The sequence below is a fragment of the Balaenoptera borealis genome (genome assembly GCF_965194805.1).
Source record: "Balaenoptera borealis genome assembly, chromosome: 9".
Classification (NCBI taxonomy): domain Eukaryota; kingdom Metazoa; phylum Chordata; class Mammalia; order Artiodactyla; family Balaenopteridae; genus Balaenoptera; species Balaenoptera borealis.
The window spans coordinates 27,421,888-27,447,133 of record NC_138873.1 but is presented as its reverse complement, the minus strand read 5'-3'; the positions used below and the strand labels follow the sequence as shown (position 1 = coordinate 27,447,133).

The 25,246-nt window shown below is 34.7% G+C and overlaps 1 protein-coding gene across 5 annotated transcripts in view; it reads right to left on the bottom strand.

Annotated features, from left to right (window-relative positions):
• BCLAF1 (BCL2 associated transcription factor 1) overlaps positions 1-25,246 on the bottom strand; it is a 30,612-nt gene that overhangs the window by 2,777 nt on the left and 2,589 nt on the right. The window contains exons 2-12 of one of the 5 annotated variants that reach the window (XM_082405658.1): positions 20,977-21,080; positions 19,105-19,218; positions 17,355-18,263; positions 15,411-16,076; positions 15,102-15,271; positions 12,626-12,731; positions 11,448-11,532; positions 8,739-8,914; positions 7,456-7,636; positions 6,228-6,374; positions 25-237 (exon numbers count right to left, since the gene is read on the bottom strand). In XM_082405658.1, the coding sequence (XP_082261784.1) occupies positions 25-237; positions 6,228-6,374; positions 7,456-7,636; positions 8,739-8,914; positions 11,448-11,532; positions 12,626-12,731; positions 15,102-15,271; positions 15,411-16,076; positions 17,355-18,263; positions 19,105-19,208 (2,757 nt within the window). In that variant the 5' untranslated portion in view covers positions 19,209-19,218; positions 20,977-21,080. Of the gene's footprint in view, positions 1-24; positions 238-6,227; positions 6,375-7,455; positions 7,637-8,442; positions 8,606-8,738; positions 8,915-11,447; positions 11,533-12,625; positions 12,732-15,101; positions 15,272-15,410; positions 16,077-17,354; positions 18,264-19,104; positions 19,219-20,976; positions 21,081-25,246 lie in introns of those variants that run through there. The other 4 variants (XM_082405659.1, XM_082405660.1, XM_082405661.1 and 1 more) reach the window with 4 other exon arrangements.

Sequence of the window (25,246 nt, the reverse complement as noted above, 5' to 3'; positions counted from 1 at the left end):
CACTAACAAGTTGGAAATTTCTACCTTTTCTTCTTTGCGTCTGTCCTTCTTTTCTTCATTATTTTCCATGGTCTCTTCTTCATCTTCAACAATCCCGTCCCCTTGATATTTGTCATGAGTCCATTTTGGACTGCTACCTGATTTTTTGAAGTTAAAGCGCCCTCTGCCACGTTGAAAAGTACCACGACCTCTTCCTCTTTTGGCCCAATAATCCACACCATCATCTCTGTCATCATGCTACAGAAAGGTTAAAAACAATCATCAATGAAACGTCTTCCTTGTAAGGAAGATGATTATATCCCCAATCATAAGTCATGGTATAAAATTGTCTGAAGATTGGGTAAATGAGATTGGTGCTGTTCTAAAACACAAAACAAAACCAATAAAACTGAATTTCTCAACAAAAACATACTCCATCATGAAAGCAAATAGTTACATCCTACTGCTTAGTAACCCAAGCATTTGAGAGCTGCCCAATTTTTTTGGAAAATCTCAAGTGCTAAATTACTACCAATTTTCAAAACTTTTACTTTTTTGCTTTCCGTTTTTATTTCAGTCTAAGTCCACTTATTAATATACTGTGTATAAATGATAAAATAACCAATATTTTTCCCAAAAAAATTACCTCAGTCATAAATATGCGACAAAGCATAAAAATATCATTACATTATCAGTAACATTTACTAAATAAAACAGGTGATAAGAATTATAGTTTACATATAGCAACAGATTTTTAAAATCCTACTGAGATTTAAATCTAAATCAATGTATATTACACATTAGTCTTCTTGGCAAGGAAACTTCACAAGCCAAATCATGATGGCGTGGTCCCTAGAGTAATATCTCAACTTCTTTCTTCTTCACTAACCTAAAATACTGCAGTTATTACAGCCCAACCTTAATTTTTCATTAACGGCATCCAAAAACAGATGTTCCCCAAGTTTCAAATTGTTCCTTTAATCAAAACATCTGCAAAATTGAAAAGTACTTGACTTTGTCGATAGCAGAAGAGTATTACATCCCAAAGTACAAAACAAAAAGCCAAAGTTCTCCTGTAATGTAATTTAACTGCTGCCCACCTCAAACTTACTTTTAAGTTCGTACCTACAAAAATGGGAATGACACCCCTTTATGAGACAACAGGCGTAATGCAAACAATGTTGCATACACTGTACACAAGTACAATCTACATACATAAGTACAACTTATGGAGTACTGATATTGATCAACTGTCCAAAAGTCACTAGAACTTTTTAAATACATAGTATGAACACATTTTCAAAACATGCAATGTGCCTTTGTGCATATTCATGTAATACAGATCACCCTCCTGCATGACTTGAAAAGTTCACACATGTAATTAACAGACTATATGAAAGAGCCCTTACCCATTTCTAATAATCTAGCTTTATCAAACCAATAAAAGATGACTAGGGGCTTCCCTGGTGGCACAGTGGTTGGGAGTCTGCCTGCCAATGCAGGGGGCACGGGTTCGAGCCCTGGTCTGGGAGGATCCCACATGCCGCGGAGCGGCTAGGCCCGTGAGCCACAAGTACTGAGCCTGCGCGTCTGGAGCCCGCACACCGCGATGAAGAGTGGCCCCCGCTTGCCACAACTAGAGAAAGCCCTCGCACAGAAACGAAGACCCAACACAGCCAAAAATAAATAAATAAAAATAAATAAATTTATTTTAAAAAAAAAAAAAAAGATGACTAGGCAGAGGTGTGCATGCCTCAAAGAATGAACTTAGGAACTATCAAAAGTGTAAATTTCAGTATGTCAGAAAGTTCAATTGTAAACCCAAAATAAACTTTTAAAATAGTCTGCCACTCAAAATAATATGCACACACAATTACATAATTTCAGGCTCCCTTTTGGTATTAACACAACTAACTCTATATAGCCTTTATGCTTTCTTGTTTGTGGTATTTACACAGTATTCCATGGATTTGTAGGAAGAAGCAAACAGCCATTGAAGCCAGAGGCATGGGTTTAAATCTTTACAGAAACTGTGTGACTTTACTTCCTCATTTAAAAAAACCAGAGATAGCCTTGAAGGAACACAGACGATCTGTAAAAAAGTGCCCAGCCCAGTGCCTGACAAGCAAGCAATCAATGGTGGTGATAATGTTTATATGGTGCTTATTACTCATCTAATTCTCACAACCCTGCAAAATACTGTTACTAACCCCATTTTAGATATAAAGAAATTGAGGCACAGAGAAAGTGAGTAACTTGCCCAAGGCCACAGAGTCAATCTTTTCCACTGCCCCTTATGCCCATCATCCACAGAATACGTTTTCTAGGTATCTTGGTGACAGTAAATAGTTACCATATGAGGTAGCTAAGAGCTGAAACAGAAAAAGCAGTGGCAAAGCTAGACACTAGTTAAACTAGCAATTACTTTTAAACATACAATCATCTGAAATTAAAGAAAACAAAAGCTCCAAGATCACACTGTACTTTTCAGAGGGTATCCTGGCAGCTACCTAAGTGACATTTTGATGCTAAGCATACTAACTATTTTATTTTATTTTTTTTTTAAGTATTTGTTTTTATTTATTTATTTATGGCTGTGTTGGGTCTTTCATTTCTGTGCGAGGGCTTTCTCTAGTTGTGGCAAGCGGGGGCCACTCTTCATCGCAGTGCGCGGGCCTCTCACTATCGCAGCCTCTCTTGTTGCGGAGCACAGGCTCCAGACGCGCAGGCTCAGTAATTGTGGCTCACGGGCCCAGCTGCTCCGCAGCACGTGGGATCCTCCCAGACCAGGGCTCGAACCCGTGTCCCCTGCATTGGCAGGCAGATTCTCAACCACTACGCCACCAGGGAAGCCCCACTTTCCACCCGCCCCCCCGCGCCAAGAGGCATGCAAGATCTTAGTTCCCTCACTAGGGATTGAACCCATGCCCCCTGCAGTAAAACCACGGAGTCCTAACCACTGGACCGCCAGGGAAGTCCCTAAGGATACTAACTCTTAATCCTCAAATTCTTACATCCAAGATTTTAGTCTTATTACAGACTAATTAAAATTAATTACTTCATAGATGTCAAAGAGGATGTTTGATATTTATAATACACAGCCAACAGTATGTTAACAAAGGAAGCCATATCAGAACCAAGACCTTCTGAATCCTCTGATCTCTTCTCTATAGAATGATCAAGTTTCAAAGAGTGAATTTATTAAAGGGCCAACCCAAACGTCCTTTCCCACAAGGGATTTTCTCTTCCTCAGATGACATCAACTCAACATGGAGAACTTGCCCATTTTAGTACTTTCCCACTTGCTCCAACGCTTCACATACTCTCACCTCTCCAGAGAATTTCAGGTTCTGAAGACTATTATCTTTCCTGGAATATTTATTATTGAAAACATTACCTTATCTTTGCATAAATCAAACTTCTGAGAAGGAAAATTTCAGATTAAGAATGCAACAAATCTTACTACTAAGAATGCAACAAATCTTACTACTACTCAGTACTAGAGGAAAAATGATACGAGCTTTAAGAACCTTCTGGAGCCCAAGGCATGGGTTCAAATTCTGACCCCACTCCTACTGGCCATGTACCTTTGGTCAAGCTGCTCAATCTCTGTACCTCTCTCTGCGTTTTTCATCTATACAAGTGGAATAATGGTCTTACCTCAAAAGGACTTCATAAGCATGAAAATAAATTCATATATGTAAAACACTTGGAATGGTGCCTAGCATAGTATATGCTCAATAAATGCTATCCATTATTATTACTAAGTATTAAATGTTTCATTACTGTGGACAAAATTTCCATGTTTGTCAAAACCTAGGGGAATCTATAATTTTCAATTTCATTTAGTCTCAAAAATTTTTAAATATTTCTATTCTCAACACTAGTTGTCTGAAAAGTCAGACCTATTCAGACTACGCAAAATATTTTAAATTTAAATTCCCAGGTAAAAACCAGAGTTGTCATTCCAATAGCTCATTAATTAAGAACAAAAATAATTAATTCTGGAAACTGATTTATAAGAAAAAATGTGATGTGTTAAGTTTACTTCTAGTGACATTAGTCTGTGACAAATGCACGTGTATGTCTATATTTATATAGAAATGGAGATTTTAAAATATAACCCAGAATAGCAACATATAAAATGTTAAATAACACTTCTTAATTAGTACAACTAACGCCTAGCTATATGCCAATAAAAAATAATTATGTCCCAATTTAAGACAAAAACTGTGATACTGGAGACTGAAAGAACACCACAGAAAAATGAAGGTCTGGCCTAAATTAAATATTCGTAAAATGTTTAAGGGTGCCAAACAATTACTATCTACTTGTTCACCTCTCATTTCCCTCTTAACTTTTTGTCCTTTCACATTTGCTCTATTTGTCTGGCATTTTTACAATCACTCACTCCTCACCCCACCTTCGCAAGGTTGGCCTTTTAATCTCTTCTGACTGGGTGATCTTACTGTGGCTTTGTGACTATATGATGGCTCCTAGACTTTTTCTCTCTAGATCTGCATTAGCAACTGCCTACTGCACATTTCCACTTAGTTTCTGCCCGGCACTTCAATAACAGAACTTAATCTTCACCTCAAATTAGCTGCTTTCCCCTTTATTCCCTATCTTGGAGAGATTCCATCTTCTCACTACCAACACCCAACTAGTGGCTCCCTGAATAAGCCTTCATAAATGTTCCTTAAACTCTTCTCAAACCTATAGCCCCTTAGTTCAAACAATTATTTCCCGGATCTGTTTGTCACAACCATGCTTTTCCAAACTCTGCTTAACATCCAAATTTATTAAAGTATTATGGCCTTCCAAAATTTGGCTCCTACTTTTTCTTAACTTTCCCAAACTTACACCAATCACCTAGCCATCTGAGTACTGGAGTTCTCTAAGGAAATTTCACTCCTGCTTTCTTACAGTACACCTGCTCATCTTTTTAAGCTCAAGATTCAATCCAAAATCGTCTACAAAGTCTCTCCTAATCAGTATCTCCTTTGCAATAATCCACCATTTCCTCCTTGGGAGGAAATCCACCATATGTATTTAGAATGTTCTCCATTACTAGGTCTCTTAAGCCAAGAACTGAAATCATATCTATCTTTCCATCCACAGCATAAACAGCAGTCTATTCATAAATTCTTAAATCGAAAAGGAGATAGGTCTTTTAAACTTTTCTGTAACTGAATAAAATGGCTTTCACTTTCCAGACTGTCAACTCAAGCATAAATTTCTCCTCACAGGAACATATGTTGTGCAAACATTATGCTTAACTTTTTCAGACTCTTGGTCATTAAAGTACCCCAAAAAGAGGCAAATGGAAATTAATTTTTGGAACAGCTACAATGCTCATTCTTCAAACAAAATATAGATCTACTTCAGAATACAGCTCTGTAGCTCCAATTTAGCTGATGGCATGGTCATTCAGGTTTATTCAAATATATTCATAAAAAGCCAAATGAAAGACACATTTCTATAAAATCCAGTACTGTTCTCCTCCTTGCTTCGACAAAACAATTAGTCTTCAGAAATAGTCTCAAAAACATGACTTCCCTGAGAAGCTATGACAAAGATGAGTATTCTGGTAATAGTTTTTGGTATTTTCTCAAGTTTCTATAATACAGGAAAAAAACCCTCTTCTCCCATGCCAAAGTGCAGAAAATTTCCATCATTACCTAGAGAATCTTTCAGGATCCACCTCCTCTGGCTTCATCCCTTATAAAACTACTTCAGAGAGAAGAGCATCACAAGGAAGCACTAAATTAATGTGTATCTAGCAACTTCTCCATAATGTAATTTTTCATCTTCCTTTTACTGCAATAAAAGTTATCAGCCTCCTGAGAACCTTAATTACATGTACTGTGAAAGAATTCTTCTCGTCTTTCAATTAAACAAATAGCTGCGATGATGAAAAGTAAATCTTAATGAGAAGCTTCTACAACTTTTACCGTCTTATAGACAGATACAAAACAAGTTACTGTTCTTCTCTGAATGTGGCTATCAAATCAGGTATATTTTTACTTTACCCTGATCAGCCCATAGGTGGTATCAATAAAGTATAAACAGGACTAAAGGGACCCACATTTTCAAAACTTCAAAATCTGGGTAATGATTTATTTTAAAAGTTTCCTATATGATGGTGAAGTCTTCTCATAGTAGTGGATACCTGTACTCAAATGTATTCACCCAGTATGCTTTGAAAATTAATGCAAACCAAATAAATAGAGATTTCTAACACCCACCAAGAAGTACTTCTTGCTCTTTGGGGTATATTCTGGATCCCATTCCTCTTCCTTCGGTCTCTTTTGAAAAGTAGTATTTGAGTTGTTTGGACCAGTATTTGTCCCAGCAAAAACTCCTCTGGCTCTTCCTCTGCCTCTAATTCGAAACTGATTAACATTAACAAAGTTGTTTAGTAATGAAATCAAGAGGTATTAAGTTACATGCAAACTCTAATTTTACTGCAGTAACAAAAAACATTCCCTAATTTCTTTCCTAAATCTCAACTTCATGGCCACTGAGGCCAGTAAGGAGGCAAAAAATTCTGCCTACTGAAAGCTGAGTAGCTTAAGAAGAAATGCAGTCAACCTAATTAGTTGACAGTGCAGTCAGAATACTGCACTTTCAAGGCCTGAACTAAAATTTTTAAATAATCAATTTGGTTTGTTTCCCTTCTACTAGTCAAAAGAATTGTCTAATTCCTAACACTAACATCCCAAGTGTTCAACTACACCTATCACCATATAGGCAAAGCTCTTCTCTTTCCCAAATGATCTCATTAGTGAACCCCACTAATAACCAACTGGATACTTGCTCAAGGTAGGAATCTGAATCTAGAAATTAAAGAGTCAAGAAGATGCACTACTATGAAGTCATTAAATTAACAATTGTAACAAATTTATGGAAACAAGGGAATAATGCATATGCTATGTAGAATAAAAAAATAAGATATAATTTCTATGATTGATACACGGATAAACAAGAACTTGAAGAAAATAGGCAAAAATGAAAATAGCTGTCAATACAGAGATGAACATATGGATTTTTTTGTTTGTTTCAAGACTTTTTTTCAAGAACTAAGTGATTAAAGAAATGGATCTCAATCATTAACTTTGCTTGACTCTTGGGTCTCTAAGCACTATGCAGTTACTGATTCCAATGTTAAGAAAAGTTATCTAGTTTATATAGATGCTTCTAAATCTCAAAATGGCATTTTAGTTTTTTAAAATCAGGCAAAAACATTTTTTACTTTATATACAAAGAAAGCATCATCCCAGCTCCAGCCCTTCCTCACTCCCCCTAAATGGCATTTCTTAATGACGATATATCAAATACCATTTTATTTTTCAAGCCTATAGGAGTAATGACTCACACAACAGACAATGTCTAAAACATATATTTTACTTTCCTTATGTATAGTACTCTTAAATAAAGTTCTACCAAATGATCAAAGATAATTTTATTACTTACAAAGGTTCCTCGTGGTCGGCTAACTCCTCCAAAGCCTGAGTATTCTTTCAGTTCATGGTGAGTTTTAAATTCTTCTTCTCTTTCCTTCTTACTCTCCTTTTCTTCTCGAGAACTGGGAGAAGAAGGTGATGCTGAAGAGGATGAAGATCGAGAATGATCTTGCTCTCTACTTTTATGTTTACTGCAAAATAAAGGAAACAAAAAATGTGTGCTATTTTTAAAAAAGATAAAAAGACCCTGTTGAATCTTATAATAAGAGGGATATTTTTCAAGACAAAAAAACTATCCCCTATTAAAATTATTATGCAACTAAAATGATTGGGTGTTAAACTTTGACATAGTCTGTTTCCATTCTCCTTCCATATTCGTTTTACATCACTACTGAAAAACATGGTATGACATGCCAGTTAGAAACTAGCAGTCTGGAAACTTCAAGAATAAGGTTCAGTTCTTCAATATTTTTAACTTATTTTTATTTTAAGGAAAGGAAGAGAAGAGTAGGAAAAAGTAAGAATGGTCTTAAGGCCATGTTTCAAAATGAATGCAGTTTGTACACCCTGCGTGAGAACAGTTGATATCGTTTAGGCCATAACTCCGTTATTGAAATAAAAAAAGCATACGATATTACAAATACCAGTCATAAATTTAAAAACACAAGTAAAATCCACCATTTACCTAATGAATAGCAAGGAAAACAATCATCTATAATATTTCTTAGTACTCCTATTATTTATTTGACTCTATGATGATCAATTTTACATGATTCTAATGCAACACCCGAAAAGGTCATACCTGCGATAACTCTTACCACTTCTAACAGTATCCATGGAAACATTACTTTGAAAATTGCCATTTCGAAAAAACTAGTCCTTCCTCCCCCCCATCTCTCCCATGTTAAACCACTAGACATCAGTTTAAAATTCTTGTACTCTGGGTGTTATGAGTTGAAAAAGTGCGGAATCAAGCATAACGAACCAAAGTTCTTACACAAACTGTTTCTAGAAATGCACTGCATTGAAGTCCAACCTCCTGATGTAGCCTGGATAATAGGACACATTAATTTGTCATTTTTTTTTTCAGTGTTAGCTTGCTATTCCAAAGTTTTTGTCCTCATCCACCATAAGCCGTGTAAAAGACAAATATATTTTTGCTGTAAAACAAATAATTTTAATTGTTTAAATTTAAACATTCGATTACACAGTCAAAATTGAAAGCAATTAAGCTGACAATTATTAAAGGCTAATTAGAAGCTAAAACCTAACTCAGACAGTTTTAACAATTACCTGTCATCTTTGTAAGATTTGTATTCCTTGTAATCTTTTGGAGTTTTTTCCTGCTTTCTTGATCCACTGGATTCCCTGGAGCCCTTGGAATCCCCCCGTTCTTTACTTCTTTCTTTTCTCCGACGGTCAATGTCATGCCGAAGATCAGCAGAATCACACCTTAATTTTTTATCTCCCTATAAAAGACAGATGTAAAATACAGATTTCAGGGAAACGATAGGGAAAAAAATACATATATGTGTCGTGTATGTATGTATGTGTCTGTGTGTATATACATATATATATATATATATATATATATATATATATACACACACACAATCAAATTTTATGCCAGTTTCTAAGCTGGCATTTTAGTATCAGAAAAGAATGAATAACATACTACTTTCCATACTTAGTTTTGTTTAAAAATGTACTTGATGTTTTCACTAAACATCTGTGTACACAAGTATAATGAGACTGGGGAAATTATTAAAAGGTAATCATCTTGAAAATGTCATAGTATGTCAATGCTTTTTGTTCAAAGCAATCCATAATAAACTTTCATACAGTAAAATGATACAATTATTTTTCCACTCAGCACATCCTCATTATCATCCCTCATCCTTCAAAATGGTTTTTTATATAGTTTAACAATGATAGAGGTTATACTCAGTTGTGGGTGTAGCCATCTGCCTATAAAGTTAAGGGATCCTAAAGTAATGGTTCTCATTATTTAAACCTCGTTGTCATCAAGCTCTTCCCATGTAAGTTGACCAACCCAATAAAAACCACTTCAAAAGTTAAGTATTCTGCAATTTCCGTAACATGCAAGTGTAATATGATTAATGAAACCAAATGAGGTTGAACAAGGGTAGAAACAAAGCCAGAAAGATATTATTCCCAATCCTGTACTCAGTATCTGGGCCATATACTGCCCTTTCTCAATTCAGGTATTGCAACGGACATTAGTTTAACTGGGTCACAATTCACCTCCTTCTTGTTCCATTGCTTTTTCAAATACTATATAATTTAGGAAGATGGAAAAGAGGCATCTAGGAATGAAGAAAAATTATACATCAGTAAGATGCTAAGCAATGTGGACATCCTTGCTAGTATTCAACAATAAGAAGTACTTACTCTGGGAAGTCTAGCTATAATGTTCATAAACATTCATAAAACTATAAATATATCTCCAAATGATACCAACTACTCACCTATTTGCTCCCACTGTAACAAGAAAAATCTAATCAAGAGCAAAAACCTTCCTATTCACCTAGTAATACATTATTACCAAGTCCACAAGTAACAAGATAATATAAGTGAAAGTATTTTGTTAAGGCCAAACTATATATATACACATATATATACATATACATACATATATATATATATAAACTACATAGTACTACATATATGTTAATTGTTCACTCAGATAGGAAGATAAAGGATAAAAAGCTATGTCATATCCTCTTGTCCTTCCATTAGTTATCACTATTTTCCCTCCTCTCGATCAAAATCGGTCTGAGTAACGAAGAGAGAAGGAAGATACTCTGTCAGAGTACAAGAATAGACTAAATTGTGGGCAAAACAAAATTAACCAACATTGAACCCAAGGTATTGCAAGTAAAAGCCAAAATTAGCATTCACTTCTCAGAATCTGGTTTTCCAAGATTAATGTGCCCCATGCAAAGAAACCACTTTCTTCCTAAGCTCTAAATTTCTTATCTAATAAATAGCATGCCTAATTAAAATGGTTATATACTACAACCATTAATAACAGCTTCTAGTAATAAAAATGCCAAAACAGCCCAATTATTCAACTCTGCAAAACAGATGTATTCTCACTCTTCCTATTAGGAAACCAATGTCCAAGAAGCTAATTACTTTCCTAATATCACATAGACAGTACTTGGTGATGGCCAGAATTGGAACCAAGCAATACGCTTCCAAGCTCCCTAGCTTTTTCACTACAACAGACAGTTGCTCCCTTTTAACCTTGCTCCACATTTCAACTAGACTTTTATGGACTGTCATATAATCTACCTAGAAAATGTCAATTTCAAACTATCAATTAATCAGAGTCCCTTAACAACTGAATTCCATACTCAGAGTCCCCCGACCCCAACGCCAGTCATTCCAGTCATTCACAGACTCCTTTCTCAAGTTTAAAAGCATTCTTCCCCCCAATCTACAAAAACAGTGACACAGTTTTTGTTCCAAATATTCATTTGTAAACCAGTTCTTAGAATGCTTATTTCTTAGTCCAGATCAAAAATGCCCAGTAGCATGGAGATTACTTCTTGTTCTCTCTGTGAAGAACCTAGAGATATTAATTTAGGCACACATAAATCATGGAATATTTATTCTGGCTCATCCATTTCACCTCTAACAGAAACCCTAATATAATTTGTATCTTTGCTTTTATAATTTTCCTTTGTCTACTCATTGATTCTTTGCCCTTTTCTTAGAACTAGTTTCTTCCTTTCAGTAGCATTTAAAAAAATTATTCTTGGTTTAACTTAGATATACAGTACAGTGTCAGCTTGATTTCTTCTAGGAAAATACACTATACACACTACCATAAATATATACATAATGTATTTACAAGTTACAGACAGATGATATCCATGAACATTTTGCCTAAACAGACTATGCTTATTAGTACAATATCATTAACTAAGCTGAAGTTAACATGAGGAAAAAAAAAAAGGTCCATTCAAAACATACCTTTTGATTTTCTTCTTTAAAAACTCTCTCTTCCCCTGCTAAACGGGTGTGCTTCCTCAGGGCACTTGGAGAGATGTCAATTCTCCTTAATGTAAAATAAAGTCTATTTGTAGTCACATTAACTTTATGGTTCCACAAATTCCTAAAATTGTCCCTTTTTGTAAAGAAAATACTAGACAGTTGTCTCTCCCAGTTGTCTAGTTTAGCAAAGCAAGATTATTAATCTAATTCCTAATAATTAAGAAATAAAAACTATATTTATTAAAAATGAATTAAAATGCTTCAACCAAATTTTTATATATAAATGAAGCCTGACCTTTTAAGATATCAAGCTTACTTTAACCACCAAAAAAGGGAAAACATGTTTTGATTAAATTGGATATTATCATTTTAAGTGTTAATCATCATACAATTATAATACATTGTGTATCAATAAATATACAAATAGGATTATTTGTTAAGTATCTCCAGTATTTTTATAGATTCAGTAGATCTTTAGTTTTATTCTGTGCCTCTCCTTGCCTTTTTAAGCTAGTGTCAGTTTCATCTTCTCAGTGCCTCTTCAGCAGTGACCACCAAAACCATACCTACTTTGTATTAAGCACCGAATTAGATACTTTATAATCAATACTAATTGTCACCACCACCCTGCAAAACAGGCACTGTTATTCTTGTTTGTACATGGGAAAAACTAATGTTAAGAGATTAAATAACTTTTTTATCACAACGCAATTAAGTGAGAGAGCAAGGACTGGAACATAACCGACTGACTTCAACGTTCATGATCTTTTCATGAAAAACAATTCTACCTTCACCAAGCATTTTTATTTTACAAACTTACTGGAAGTAAATCGAATTCAAGCGTTACTTACTCTAGGCATCCAACCCCCTCTCAACATACAAATGTGGTAACTATTTAATTCCATACTGGCAAGTGACAAGAATTAGTATTTTAAGTTCTAACAACCAGTTTAAACGAAATAAAACTGAAAATTAAGAAGAAACAGTAAATTACAAACTTTTCAAGACTGGAAATATATTTATTCAAGCTATAAATCAAAGTTCATTTGTGTCATGACATCCATGTAGTTCCATATATCTTGTCTATAGTTCCAACATAAACTTGTTTACACAGTGTCTTCCTATCAAAACATTTTTACATGCCCAGTATACATTACCTGTGTATCTCAGGGCTCTTTTGCCGGGCACTATGTTCTTCAGTGGCTTTCTGATACGAAGTGAACCTCTCGTTTAGGGTCACTGCAGCTGATTTGAAGTATTGCTCTGTTGATTTAGGAGAAACACTGCCCAGTTAGTTATCTTTACTTTTAAGAGGGATTTTCATTTGTGACAGAAGGGCATGTAGCAGGTGAAAAGAAAATAAAAATACTCAAGAAACCTAGCAGAAGAGAACCAAGTGTTACAAAGAACTCCTACCCTGTCCCTTGTAACTTCTTGTACCTCAACAGGTAACTGATGCAAAGTTCCTCACAGGTCCCTGTCAATATTGCATATAGTCCAAGAACAATAAATATATTAAATTGAGTCTCTAATTCCATTTCAATAATGCACTACACTTCCTCAAACAGAACAAAAAGGAACAATAATATGTGAATGTCCTTAAGCCTTGCCAATATGAACCAATGAAGTTAACTTCAAGTAATCATTTGCAGAAAACAAAAAATGCTACAATAACTACACAGCTAGTTTTAGTAAGCTAATCAAAGTATTTCAGCAAGAACTATGTTGACAAGAAAAACTGGATTTAAGAAAAAACTGAATACTGCCATTTCAATTGGAAAAATATTTTTTAAATCAATTACTCCAAAACTCTGGCATCTTGGCAAACCTGACAGCACATTTGATATTATTGTCTTGTCTTTCTTTTAACAACTTTAAAATTAGTAATAGCAATACTGATTAGTTTGTAAACCATTTCAAAATATGCTGTAGATGTAATATAGAAAGACGTATAAAGTCATGAAATGTTACATTATGAAGCAAGCTATCTGCTTAACAGGTCAACATACATCTGTGTCAACTTACCGCCCAATATCCAGCACATGTCTCATAACCAATCATTAAAACTTGAAACGGCCACTACAAGGGTAGTGCCTCAATCATAATTCCATGAAACCCAGGAATTTGAGCTAGCAACTCAGTTTTTATGCCATTTTTGCCAGGAAGACAGAAGATTCAACTTTGCCTGTATCTTTCAACAGCTATTTTACTTTGAAACATGGATTTGCCATTTCAAAACATATTCCAGGACCTAGTTACAATGAAAAAGAAAACATCACTGGGCATTTTCAGCTCTATATTAAGTAAGAGCTGTTCAGATCGGTTGCACAATACGAATAATGAAACATAACTACAGTTTAAAAAAAAAAAAAAAAAAAAAAAAAAGAAAGAAAACGAAAAAGGAAAAATTTTATCAAAACCTGATCTCAAAATTCACCAATAAATTGTAAAATGTGGAGACAGGTCAAAAAAAGGTGAAAAAAGAAAAAATGTTAACGTTTCATATTCTATGCACCACAGTAATATGGTCATAAACTGGTTCACAAACCTAGTTATAGCCAAATAACAAAACTCTTTTATTACTATGTTTAAATAATTACAGTCAAAAAGAAATTCATTAACTAGTCACTGTTTTGAAATATCAAATGCATAAAGAATTTGCTAAAGGCAAGTTTCAGCTATTATGAGTTGTTCTCACATCCAAAGACAAACTTTTCAAAAAACGGCTTTTCAGAGCAACAGCCATGGAGATTCCTAGGTAAGAAACTATTTCAAAGTAAACTGCCTTTCAAACACAAAACCAAAATAATAAAAACAAGATCTATTTGCCCAAAAAGTCACATGCTAAAACCTTTGAAAATTATTAGTAACTTTGAAACTAAAACTACATACTAGTGAAAATAGAACATCACTACTCAGTTGAAATGAACACGCTTATCAACCCTAGGACCTAAAGAAATGTCATAATTATTATCCTACTTAGTCACTATTCACAGAATCACTACTTACCCAACCTACTTATAAATTTCTTGAACTTTTTTCCCCTTTAAAAATCCTAATAACGTTTTTTCTGGTTTATTTATCGTATAAAAAAGTCAAATATTATAACAAGTTAACTAATACAAAATTAACACAGGAAATTAATACTGTTTTTCCCCACTGGTTTCAAGTTTCTTTGAAAGTTAAAAAGAAATTCTTAATAAATAATAGTAACGATACTGCCCCACTTTGTTATAAATCCATGCCAAGAGTACATTAATACAAGTCACATGCATGCAATCAAAGATAATCTGTAAGCACCCTGCACTTCAAATATAGTATTACGGTACATTTCAAAAAGACTTTTAGCATTGTATAAATCTACGGCATGTTTTATCATGATACAGATTTTTAGGGTATGTTTTAATTCTATTTAGCATTTTAATCACTTTATTAAATATTAAAAATCACTTTATTAAATAGGTCTTAACGTTAACCAAACTGTTATCTCTTTCATGTAGTGCTATTTTTCCAAAAATTTAATAGTCTACATATATTTGCTAGCCCTGGGGTGCATTAATCATTACACATAGCTGTTCATTTTTTTACTTGCAAGAGAAATTTAATTCCCGATAAGAAACATACTAAACATACCTTTAACATGATGAACCAAGGACACAATGTGTTGAATAAATGACTCTGAAGTGCTTTTGCTGGCCTGTGGCAACTTAATGTGGTCAAAGATGGATCGGAATTCTTGCTCCTTCTTGACAGAATGGACAAGTGTACTAGCAAGTAGCCTGTCTTTAGTCAAGGAAGCAGGTCTGGAGCATATCGGTAACAGACACATACAAACAAAATATACCATTGGTTTGAATATGAAAATGGGAAGTACATTCAGAAAATAATTAACTGGATTATTAACTAACCACCCACAGATTACTAGGTATCAATGTGGATTACCTGTTAGAATCATCAAGAGGAACAGGTGCCATTTTGAGTTTGACTTCGGGACGATGAGAATCACTGGCTATCATTTTGATCCTAAGTGGGCTCTCCTCTCTGAAGGTAGACTTTTCTCGTGCATCCAGATTCTTGTGTAGAGGGGGACTGTAATCAAAGAGGTCTTTGAGCTTTTCAGACTTTACCTGCTCAGGTGACTGAGTTTCTTTCTTTACTGTTATTCTCTCAGAACTTTTGTCGTCTTCCTTGTGCTTATCTTTTGTAGTGCTAGGCCTTTCCACTACATATCCAGTCTCTTTAAGTTTATAATTTTTTTCTTCTCTAAATCCATCACTTTCTCTATTGCCTTTCAATGAAACTTTGGACTTGTACTTGGGTCCTTCCTCCTCAGTATTCCGGTGAGATGTAGTAGCAAAATTTTTACCCTGATCTGCAAGAACTGACTTCCTGAACTGTCTATAATCCTCTGTCTCCTCTGTGTCATCCCCTTCTGAATCATTAAACTTTTGTTTTCCAGACTCTTTATCACTGAAGTAATCTAGAGCTTCCTGATCTTCCCACTCTCCCTCTGCCCTCCCTTTCTCTGATCCTTTCTCCTTTGGAGCCTCTTTATCCCTGGTATTACCCCTATCAAGCAGGAATACTCTAGACTCTTCATCTGTGAACCTGTGAATAAGCAAAGAAGAGGATGGTAACTCTGGATTGCATTCATTGCAGATCACTTGCATACTTAAATGAGCTTCCCAATATCACAGGACCAGTAGTAAGAGGAAAAAATCCTACTGAAAAGTGCTTTTTCAGATTCCACTTTTAAAAAGCATTAAACTCATCCATACAGCTTACGTACTGAGTTTTTAAATAAATTTACATATTAGACTTCCTAAAGTTTAAAAAAAGTAAAGCCATTCTCAAAAACCTATTCTATTTATAGTCCACAATTCTGCACTGACAAATCCAAATTTCCACAGAGATTCTAGAACATACAACACAGCTTAATTTCTGAGGCTAAGAACCACTAATAAACAATATACTTATCTATTAAAATTCTACTTATGATTATACTCAAAATCTCAGACTATTTCACTTATCTAATATAAATAAGAGTTCAAAAAAGTGGACTTCAAGGTAATTAATATTAAATATTTAATAGTCTATTTAGATCACAAAATAGTTCATATATACTTTGCAGTAGAAAATGATGACTTCTGGCAATATTAAGTAGAAACTATGTATCAGTTCAATAAGAAAATTAATTTTAGATTGTATAGCACCAAACCATAAATAGCATGCTTGCAGTATTCCCTCATTTGTAAGTCAATCACACTACCTTAGCAACCCATTTTCATTAAGCTTTTTAGTAACCTTTAGCAATGCTTGAAATTAGAATTCAAACCAAGTATCTCTTTGAAATGTTTACTTGAGTAAGAAATACCATTTATCATCTTTTCTACAGTCAGGCAGATTCGTTAAAAACTGGCAGCTGGACTGTTTATAATACCACACAAGAACATGTAATATAACTGCATTATTTATGTAGGTCACATTATAATGGTAAAGAGAACAAAATAAGCTAACACTTATAAAATTAATCTGTTTTTACAACATGTTAACCGTTAGTTATATTGTTTTTACTGTTTTTACAACATGTTAACCGTTAGTTATGCTTTATGCTACTCAATTTCTCATTTATATTCTGAATTCTGGACTAAAAATGGATAAAATGAAAAAGAGGAATATGAATTAGCTTCATAAACATTTATTAGAACACTTCACTTCCAAAGTTAACAAGATGTAAGTAAAAACTTGGAATTATCTTATAAAGAAAGAAATCATGAGTAAAAATAGCTAAATACACATCACAATGCAATATTTAGTCTTAAAATCCAAAAAGAATTCAAAGAACAGAAGTATTAATATTATAATCTAAATTCTCTCAGTTCTTACCTTTTTAAGAATTTTCCTGTCTTTGCAGTTTCCTGATCTCCACCATCAGGATAAAATGAGGATCGTCCCCTAGCCTCATCTCTTGGAGCATTCTGTGGTGTGATTGTCTTTGCAGGGCTTCTTCGTGAAGGGATGTGATGAATTGGACTATTCTGAGAAGGACTGTATCTACTAGATCCATTTCCAACAGAACCAGACCCAGACCTTTCAGGACTATGCTGAATGGAATGTGAATGCTGAGAGGGGGTGTTTTTTGCAGAGTGTACTGTACTGAGCATGGGGGCATCAGAGCAAGATGAACTCTGACTAGGTGGTGTAGCAATTGGTGAAGGACTATGGGGTGATCTGGGACTATTATCATATGCTGAAAGGCCAGGCCAAATATCACCAGATGTGGCTGATTTATTAAACTCATCAATAGATTCAGATGGGTCATGTTCAAATGTATCTTTTGGTTCCTCCTGTGATTTGTTTTTCAAAGGACTCTCTTCTTGGGGCTCCCCTTCAGCTTTTTTGGTTTGTTTTTCCTGAGACCCTCGTCTTTTAGAGACAGGAGACTTGCTATATGGGGACGAAGAACGAGAAGAGGATGATCTTGGAGACCTAGATGATCTATATGACCGGCGAGATCTGCTTCGGGATCTTTGAGAAGAAACGGATCTTCTTTTTGGACTCCTGGAACGTGAACGACCTCGTCTAGGACTCCTAGAGTGTCTTCTATTCCAAACAGGTCTATATCCACCTCGATGATATCTACCTCCTCCTCCTTGATAATACCCTCTACCCCTTCCTCTGTACCCATAAGGTCGTCTCATCCCTCTATTATTTCTGTAATCTCGGCGATAATCTCTAGAATACATGCGATCCCTACTACGAGATCTTGAATATGTCCTGGAACGAGACCTAGAACTAAAAATAAAATAAATATCAATGCAAGAAAAATAAACTATTACATCCTACAATCCCAAATACTTCTGGTTGAACATAACATGTAAAGTGTCAAAGCCAAAAATGTATTTTTTTTAAAAAAGCCCTCATTTATAAAAAAGTAAAAATTCACTGTTTTCAATGAAGAAAATCTCAATTCTAAGATAAATATTGAGAAAATAAAGGACTTAGGAATGAAGGCACAGAAAACAGGGGGAAAAATTGACAACCAACAATAGGACACACTAACAAATTACAGTACCTTTATGCAGGCACTTAAAGTGATAGTGTTAAAAGAAAATGTAATGCCATGGAAGATATTCACCAGTGAAATACCATTGGCTAAATGCATGCATAATAAAAAGTTAGGCCTAGAAAAACAGTACAGGAAAATCATAAACAAGTATTAATTCGTAATTAAAGTATGGTCACTTTTATTTTCAACTTGTGGTCTCTATTTTCTATGCTACTTAAAGAAAGACAACCAGAGTTCATCATTTTTAAACAAAAGAATAAACCTATTGAGACCTCAGAGTCAGAAATGAGAAACTATGAAACAGTATGCAAAGACTGCTTACTGCCAAATAATTCTTACATTATCCAATTCATCTCTTAACATTACAGCAGTTCCCACTTATCTGTGGGAAATACATTCCAAGACCCCCACTGAACTAACTCTAAAACAAGGATAACAATAGATCCATTCACAGGCTTCTTTGAGAATAAAACATGTTAATGAATGTAGCACTGTGTAAGCACTTCTGAAGTATTAGCTGATATGATTATTATCGTTATTTAAGGAATTAAAAGCACAGTAATTCACCTGTATCTCTTCTTTCTTGAGTGTGATCTTGATCTTGATCGTGAACTAGACTGTGATCTAGACTTTGATCTTGAAGAATGTGATCTAGAATTGGAGCGACCCATTTCTTTTCTCCTAGACAAATGAGAGAGCGAAAAAGGTTAAAATCACAATACAAGTGAAGAAGTTTCAATTATTTAACTTATTTTCAGATACAAACTGAATTTACAAGACATAAGTTTCTCAAAGGATATTACTCATCATTATTCATGAGTACTAAGACAGTCAATTATCCCTAACTAAAACTGTATTTTCACCTGCATGACAGGTACTGTATAGGGAAGACACAACAGAAGATTTCTATGGACTGCCCCACCTATGTGCCTCAATCCAAAAAGGAAGCAGCTGCAGAAGCCAGAAAGAGCAATGATATCAGACTACAGCAGCATGTTAGATGTTATTCCATGCCCAATACAAATGCCTACCTCTCCTGTAAAAAAGATAAATAACATCAGAGTATTACAGATAACGAACCTGAAAAAGAGAAAATAAAAGTGGCATAATACTAAAAAAAATAGAATAAACCTACCCGACTGCCACCATAAGTGCTTTATGGCCTTGAAATGGGACTAAATTGACCACTCCATGTATACAATACTGCTTGGAATGGTGATGGATAGTCTCCTAGTAGAATAAAGGTCACTAAGTCTGAACAGCTGGAGCCATGGCTCTGCTTTCAATAGTCATGACTGCAGAATAAAAATGGACTTATGTGACAATGCCTAGTTCACCCTGTAGCCTTCTGGTGAGAAGATGAAAAAGGATAAAAGATGAATAAACTGAAGAGACTGCTGCAAGAAAGAGATAATTTGGAACTACAAGAAAAAGAGAACTTGGGCACCCGTATTCTAACTTTTCTAAACACTGCCTAGTATCTAATACAATAATCAGACCTCACAGAAATCAGTAACAGGACTAAATGATTTATAAGATCTACTCTTCACAGAATTAAACATATACATATGCCTCCCAACTTTATTCCTGCTACACTATTTCCAAATTTCCACTAACTTATACAAATTAAGTAATTTTTTTCCATAAAAATCAACTCACTAAACTTTCTTAATAGCCTGCAATTGCCATATATTTAAACCATTTCTCCTACCATCAAAATGTTTTAATGCACTTATTTGACCTACCTAGACTTTGCTCAGTATTATGAAATAGTATTTGAAAGTACTAAGATGAGCTGAATTATAGAGGAGACAATGATGTCAGCATACTTCCTCACCAAAAAACCACATAAATGACAAATTCAAGGGGTGTCAAATATTTATTTCAAAACAAAACATATCTATCTTCAAAGAGACAAATACCAGCTTTGTCTTCTCTCACTCTTAATTCCAAGTAAGTTAAGAAATACATAAAGACAGTACTCTCCTCAGAGTTGTAGTGAGGATTAAACAAGTTGATACATGTAATATACTTAATACAATGTTTAGCACATAATAAGCAATCAACTTTAATTACCTTAACACGCACATAAGGGGAAAAAAGCTAAGTTACAGAACTCCTCTTGCATGCATAAAGGAGGTAGTTAAATAAGCAGAGTTATTTTGTCTTGTTTTACTTTTAAATAACTTAGTGTGTTCTGAGTCTTTAAGCAGATGTGTTTATAGATGTAGAAGCAGGCACACAACCTAGGAGCAGAAGAGATAGACAATCTTTTCCTTAAAACCAACTTTTAAAATCTGGCTTACTTCATACAAGCCACCAGAAAACCCCCAAGAGCTTCAGACCACATCACTTTTAATCAGTCTAAATCATGAGTTCAGAAGTCACACTTTCTTAAATAAGCCAAAACTGAAAACTAGAAAAAAGGGTATTATTTACCTTGGGTTTTATGCAGGATCAAGCAGTCAAGTGAAGTCTTTAAAATACTGTAAAATTCTTCCTGGAGAGAATGTTCTGAGAAATTAAATTCTAAATTCAAACTCCTAGCAAAGATAAAAAAAATATGAATTTGAATTATGCTAAATTAAAAATTCAGTTTACAAAGCATCACACTAAACACTGCAATAAACTCTTAATAAAGGCACTAAATATTTCATGGAATGGGAAACTGATTCAGGAAATAAATTTTTAACCACAAAAGCTTAAAAGAACTTAACTTTTCTTGTTTCAATCAGAACGCAGCAGTGCATTATGAAACTGAAGCACCTTTAATTCAAACACCTGAATTCTAGTTTTAGCAATTTGGGCTTTAGAAAACAGAAGCTATGCTGTCATCCTATCAGAAAATTCCAAAGTGGCTGGCATAAGTGGCCATCTTGGTATATCAAAACATGTCATGTATCTATAGTTAGTATTCATAATGCTATAGTTTATAACTTAACTACAATATGAGTTTATTTTAGTGCTCTACTATTTATCTTATTCTCTCCTGATCACTTCCTTTCATACAGTTTGGTTTCATTTGAAGCTGGTTTTTTAAATTCATGTACCAGCCATCACAGTAATTCTAATTTTGTGCCTAAAAGCATTTTGATACATGTACAGATGTTCCAATAAAGAACAGCCAGTAGATGAAACAAATATCTATTGGAAGCCAATGCTCTTCCTAATTTACCATTACTATGCAAATAAATTTAAATTCTGCACAGACTATTAAGCAGTTTCAGTATTTACTGAAAAACTTAGCCTAATGAATAACATTCAATGATTATCAATTATGTGCAAAGAACAGTCAAAAAACACTAGGGGAGCAGAAACTGAACAATGTAACATTGTACATGCCTATACTCAAGGAATTCATAAACCAACCTGAATGAAGAAAAAACAATATGAAAATCTGTGAATCTTACCAAGTTATCAATCCAATGAAAAATGAGTAAAAATGAAAATACGAAGTAGAAGAAATTAAAATTAAACTGGTAAATCAAGAAAATGTCCCCTAAATACCCATGACCCTACAGCTGAGGGGATTAAGAGATCTGAGCTTTCAGATAGGAAGGAGGAATAGGAACTTAGCAATTAAGGGAAATACACCAAAATAAAAATTAGCAAAAACAAAAGGTCATGGATACAGAAACAAAAAGATTTCTAAAGTCCTTGCATGTTTAGTTTTAAAAATATCAAATCCCCTAAGTGGGCAGAGGAAAACTCTCATCATCTAAATTGGTGCGTTGTTATGAAACTTTATGCTGACCTAGAAGTCCAATACTACTGATTCACTGCTGGAAGTGATACAAGGCTCATTTTAGCTAACACTTCCCCCAAACAATTCTAAAAGGCTAATTTTAATTTCTATATATCCAGAGAAGAACCAACTGCCAAATCTCTCTTTACTCCAAGTGATGATTTTCTGAAGTTCCAAGAAAATATACACTAGAAATAGCAGTGAGGAAGAAGGGGCTGTAGGCTGTTAGACTAGTAGATTAGATATACATTCTTGTTCACAATCTATGAATATATTCTGAAATATTCATACCAAGAACTCAATGATCATATATAAAATGTCACACAATATACTTAATATATAATGTAGATTATATTGATATTTAATAATATATTAATACTTAAGACAGTACAAAGACTGTAATCTGCTCCTCTATTTTTTTTTTTTTTAATGAAACCTATGTACAAAAGCACTGTGCTAAATATTATGGGAGACATAACTGTAAAAGGTCCCTGCCCTCCCAAAAACTAAAGAGGAACAGAAATCAACAAATTACAGCAAATTAAACTAACTACCAACCATGTGCCCAGAATTGTGCTAGGTGACTTTAAATAAAATCACCTGATTTAATCCTCATAATCTTATAAACTACATATTTAACTCCATCTTTCAGATGAATTTAAGCTTTCAAAATTCATATGAATTTACAACAAAGGTGCCTATCACAAGCCAGGCACAACTATTCTAGTGTAGGAAATATAGCACTGTAAGTGAGACATTAAGTTCCCTACTCTCTTGGAGCTTACGTTCAAGCTAGGGGAAGAGAGAAAACAAAAAAGTGATGTGTCAAGAGGCAAAGAGCAGGACTACTACGGTGGGTCCTTGAACCATATTTAAAGAGGTAACAGTTAAGCTAAGCTTAGACAAGGAACATTGCAAAGACCCAAGAAAAGAAAAGCATTCTAGGCAAAGGACACAAACGTAGCAAATTCAGGACAAAAAGACCAGCAAGAAGGTTCAGGCGCTGTGATCAAGGAGAGGGTATAAGATAAAACAGGAGAGACAGGAAAAGACCAAATCAAATAGCATCCAATAAGTAGGCCAGAGTAAAGAGTCTAGATTTTATTCTAACTGTAATGGGAAGACCCTGGAAAGTCTGATCAGGGAAGTCACACCATATTATTTAAGATGGCTGCTGGGTAGAGCATGAACAACTTGGAGAGAACAACACGGAGACAAACTAGAAGGTTGAAGTTCAATATATAATGGTTGCCTGGATAAAGTGGTAGCAATAAAGAAAGAAAAAAGAGGCAAATCCAGAATCTGGTTTGGAAGTACATAGAGTCAACAGTATTTGCTCACAGATTGTTAGTGGTATGAAGCACAGGGAATTGGAAAAAAAGAAAAAAAAGAAAAAGAAAAATCAACGGTACCCCTAAATTCTAAGTTTTGGGCTCAAGTATCTGGAAGAAATGCAAATTTGGGGACAAAAACAGGATATTTGTTTGCCCTTTTAGGCTGCCCATGGTCACAGACTGTAAAAAGTTAATCCAGGGCTTCCCTGGTGGCGCAGTGGTTGAGAATCTGCCTGCCAATGCAGGGGACACGGGTTCGAGCCCTGGTCTGGGAAGATCCCACATGCCGCGGAGCAACTAGGCCCGTGAGCCACAACTACTGAGCCTGCGCGTCTGGAGCCTGTGCTCCGCAACGAGAGGCCGCGATAGTGAGAGGCCCGCGCACCGCGATGAAGAGTGGCCCCCGCTCGCCGCAACTAGAGAAAGCCCACGCACAGAAACAAAGACCCAACACAGCCAAAAATAAATAAATAACTAAAATAAATAAAATTAAAAAAAAAAAAAAAAAACTAATCCAGAATTTGACCAAGATCTCCTGTGCTCTCTCCGATACCCTGACAGATGCCTGACGTGGCCATAACCTACACATATAACTCAAAATGTCAAATCAATCTTCCCTCTATTCTAAACAAGATCACTTACTAACACACTGTAAAAACAGAGAATAAAGTGCTTCATGCACCTTTATCCAAATGATTCACCAACCAGTTAACACAAGAGAATGAGTCAGGCTTTATTTTTTTAAATAAAGTTCTTAAAGAGAGTTCCCTGGTGGCCTAGTGGTTAGGATTCTGGGCTTTCACTGATGTGGCCCAGTTCAATCCCTGGTCAGGGAACTGAGATCCCTCAAGCCATGGAGCAGGTCCAAAAATAAATAAAAGTTCTTAGATATCTTAACAGAGTTTATCGTTTATAGAATAATACATAATGATCAGCTAGAACACAAGTGATGGAAAGCACAAAGACAACTGGGCTCAACAAAATACACAAGTTGAAGCTCCTCCAGAAGAGATTCTTTAGGTTACCCTATCAAGCATACTTGAGCCATCTTAATTTTAGCATACTCAGGGAATTTGAGCTCCAGATTTTTGTAAACAAATTATTGCTATTCACATCTTTAATAATCCTAAAATTAATATCCCATGACTCTTACTCCAACTGACTAGGTTCAAAATTCTGACTTGACCAATAACTAGCTGTCCAACACTGGACAAATTACCTTAATCTCTTCCAGCTTCAGTTTCCACATTTATAAAATAAGGTTAATTACGATACTTACTCATAGGTTTAAAATTAACAAATTGAACTAATAAATGTAAGCAACTTAAAGTTTGGCACATGGTATGCACTCAAATGTTAACTATCATTATTGGTAAACCTGGTCTGTGACAGTCTTAACTGCAGTTTATTAATTTTGCTTCAAATGATTACTATATTTAAGTTTGATATTTTTGATATGGCATTAACCAGCATTATAAAAAAGGAATTTTGCTTTAAAACACTCCAGAAAAAATGAATTTGAAGAATAGATATATGTATATGTACAACTGAATCACTTTGCTGTACACCTGAAACACAACAGTTAATCACCTATATGCCAATATAAAATAAAAATTTTTTAAAAACAGAA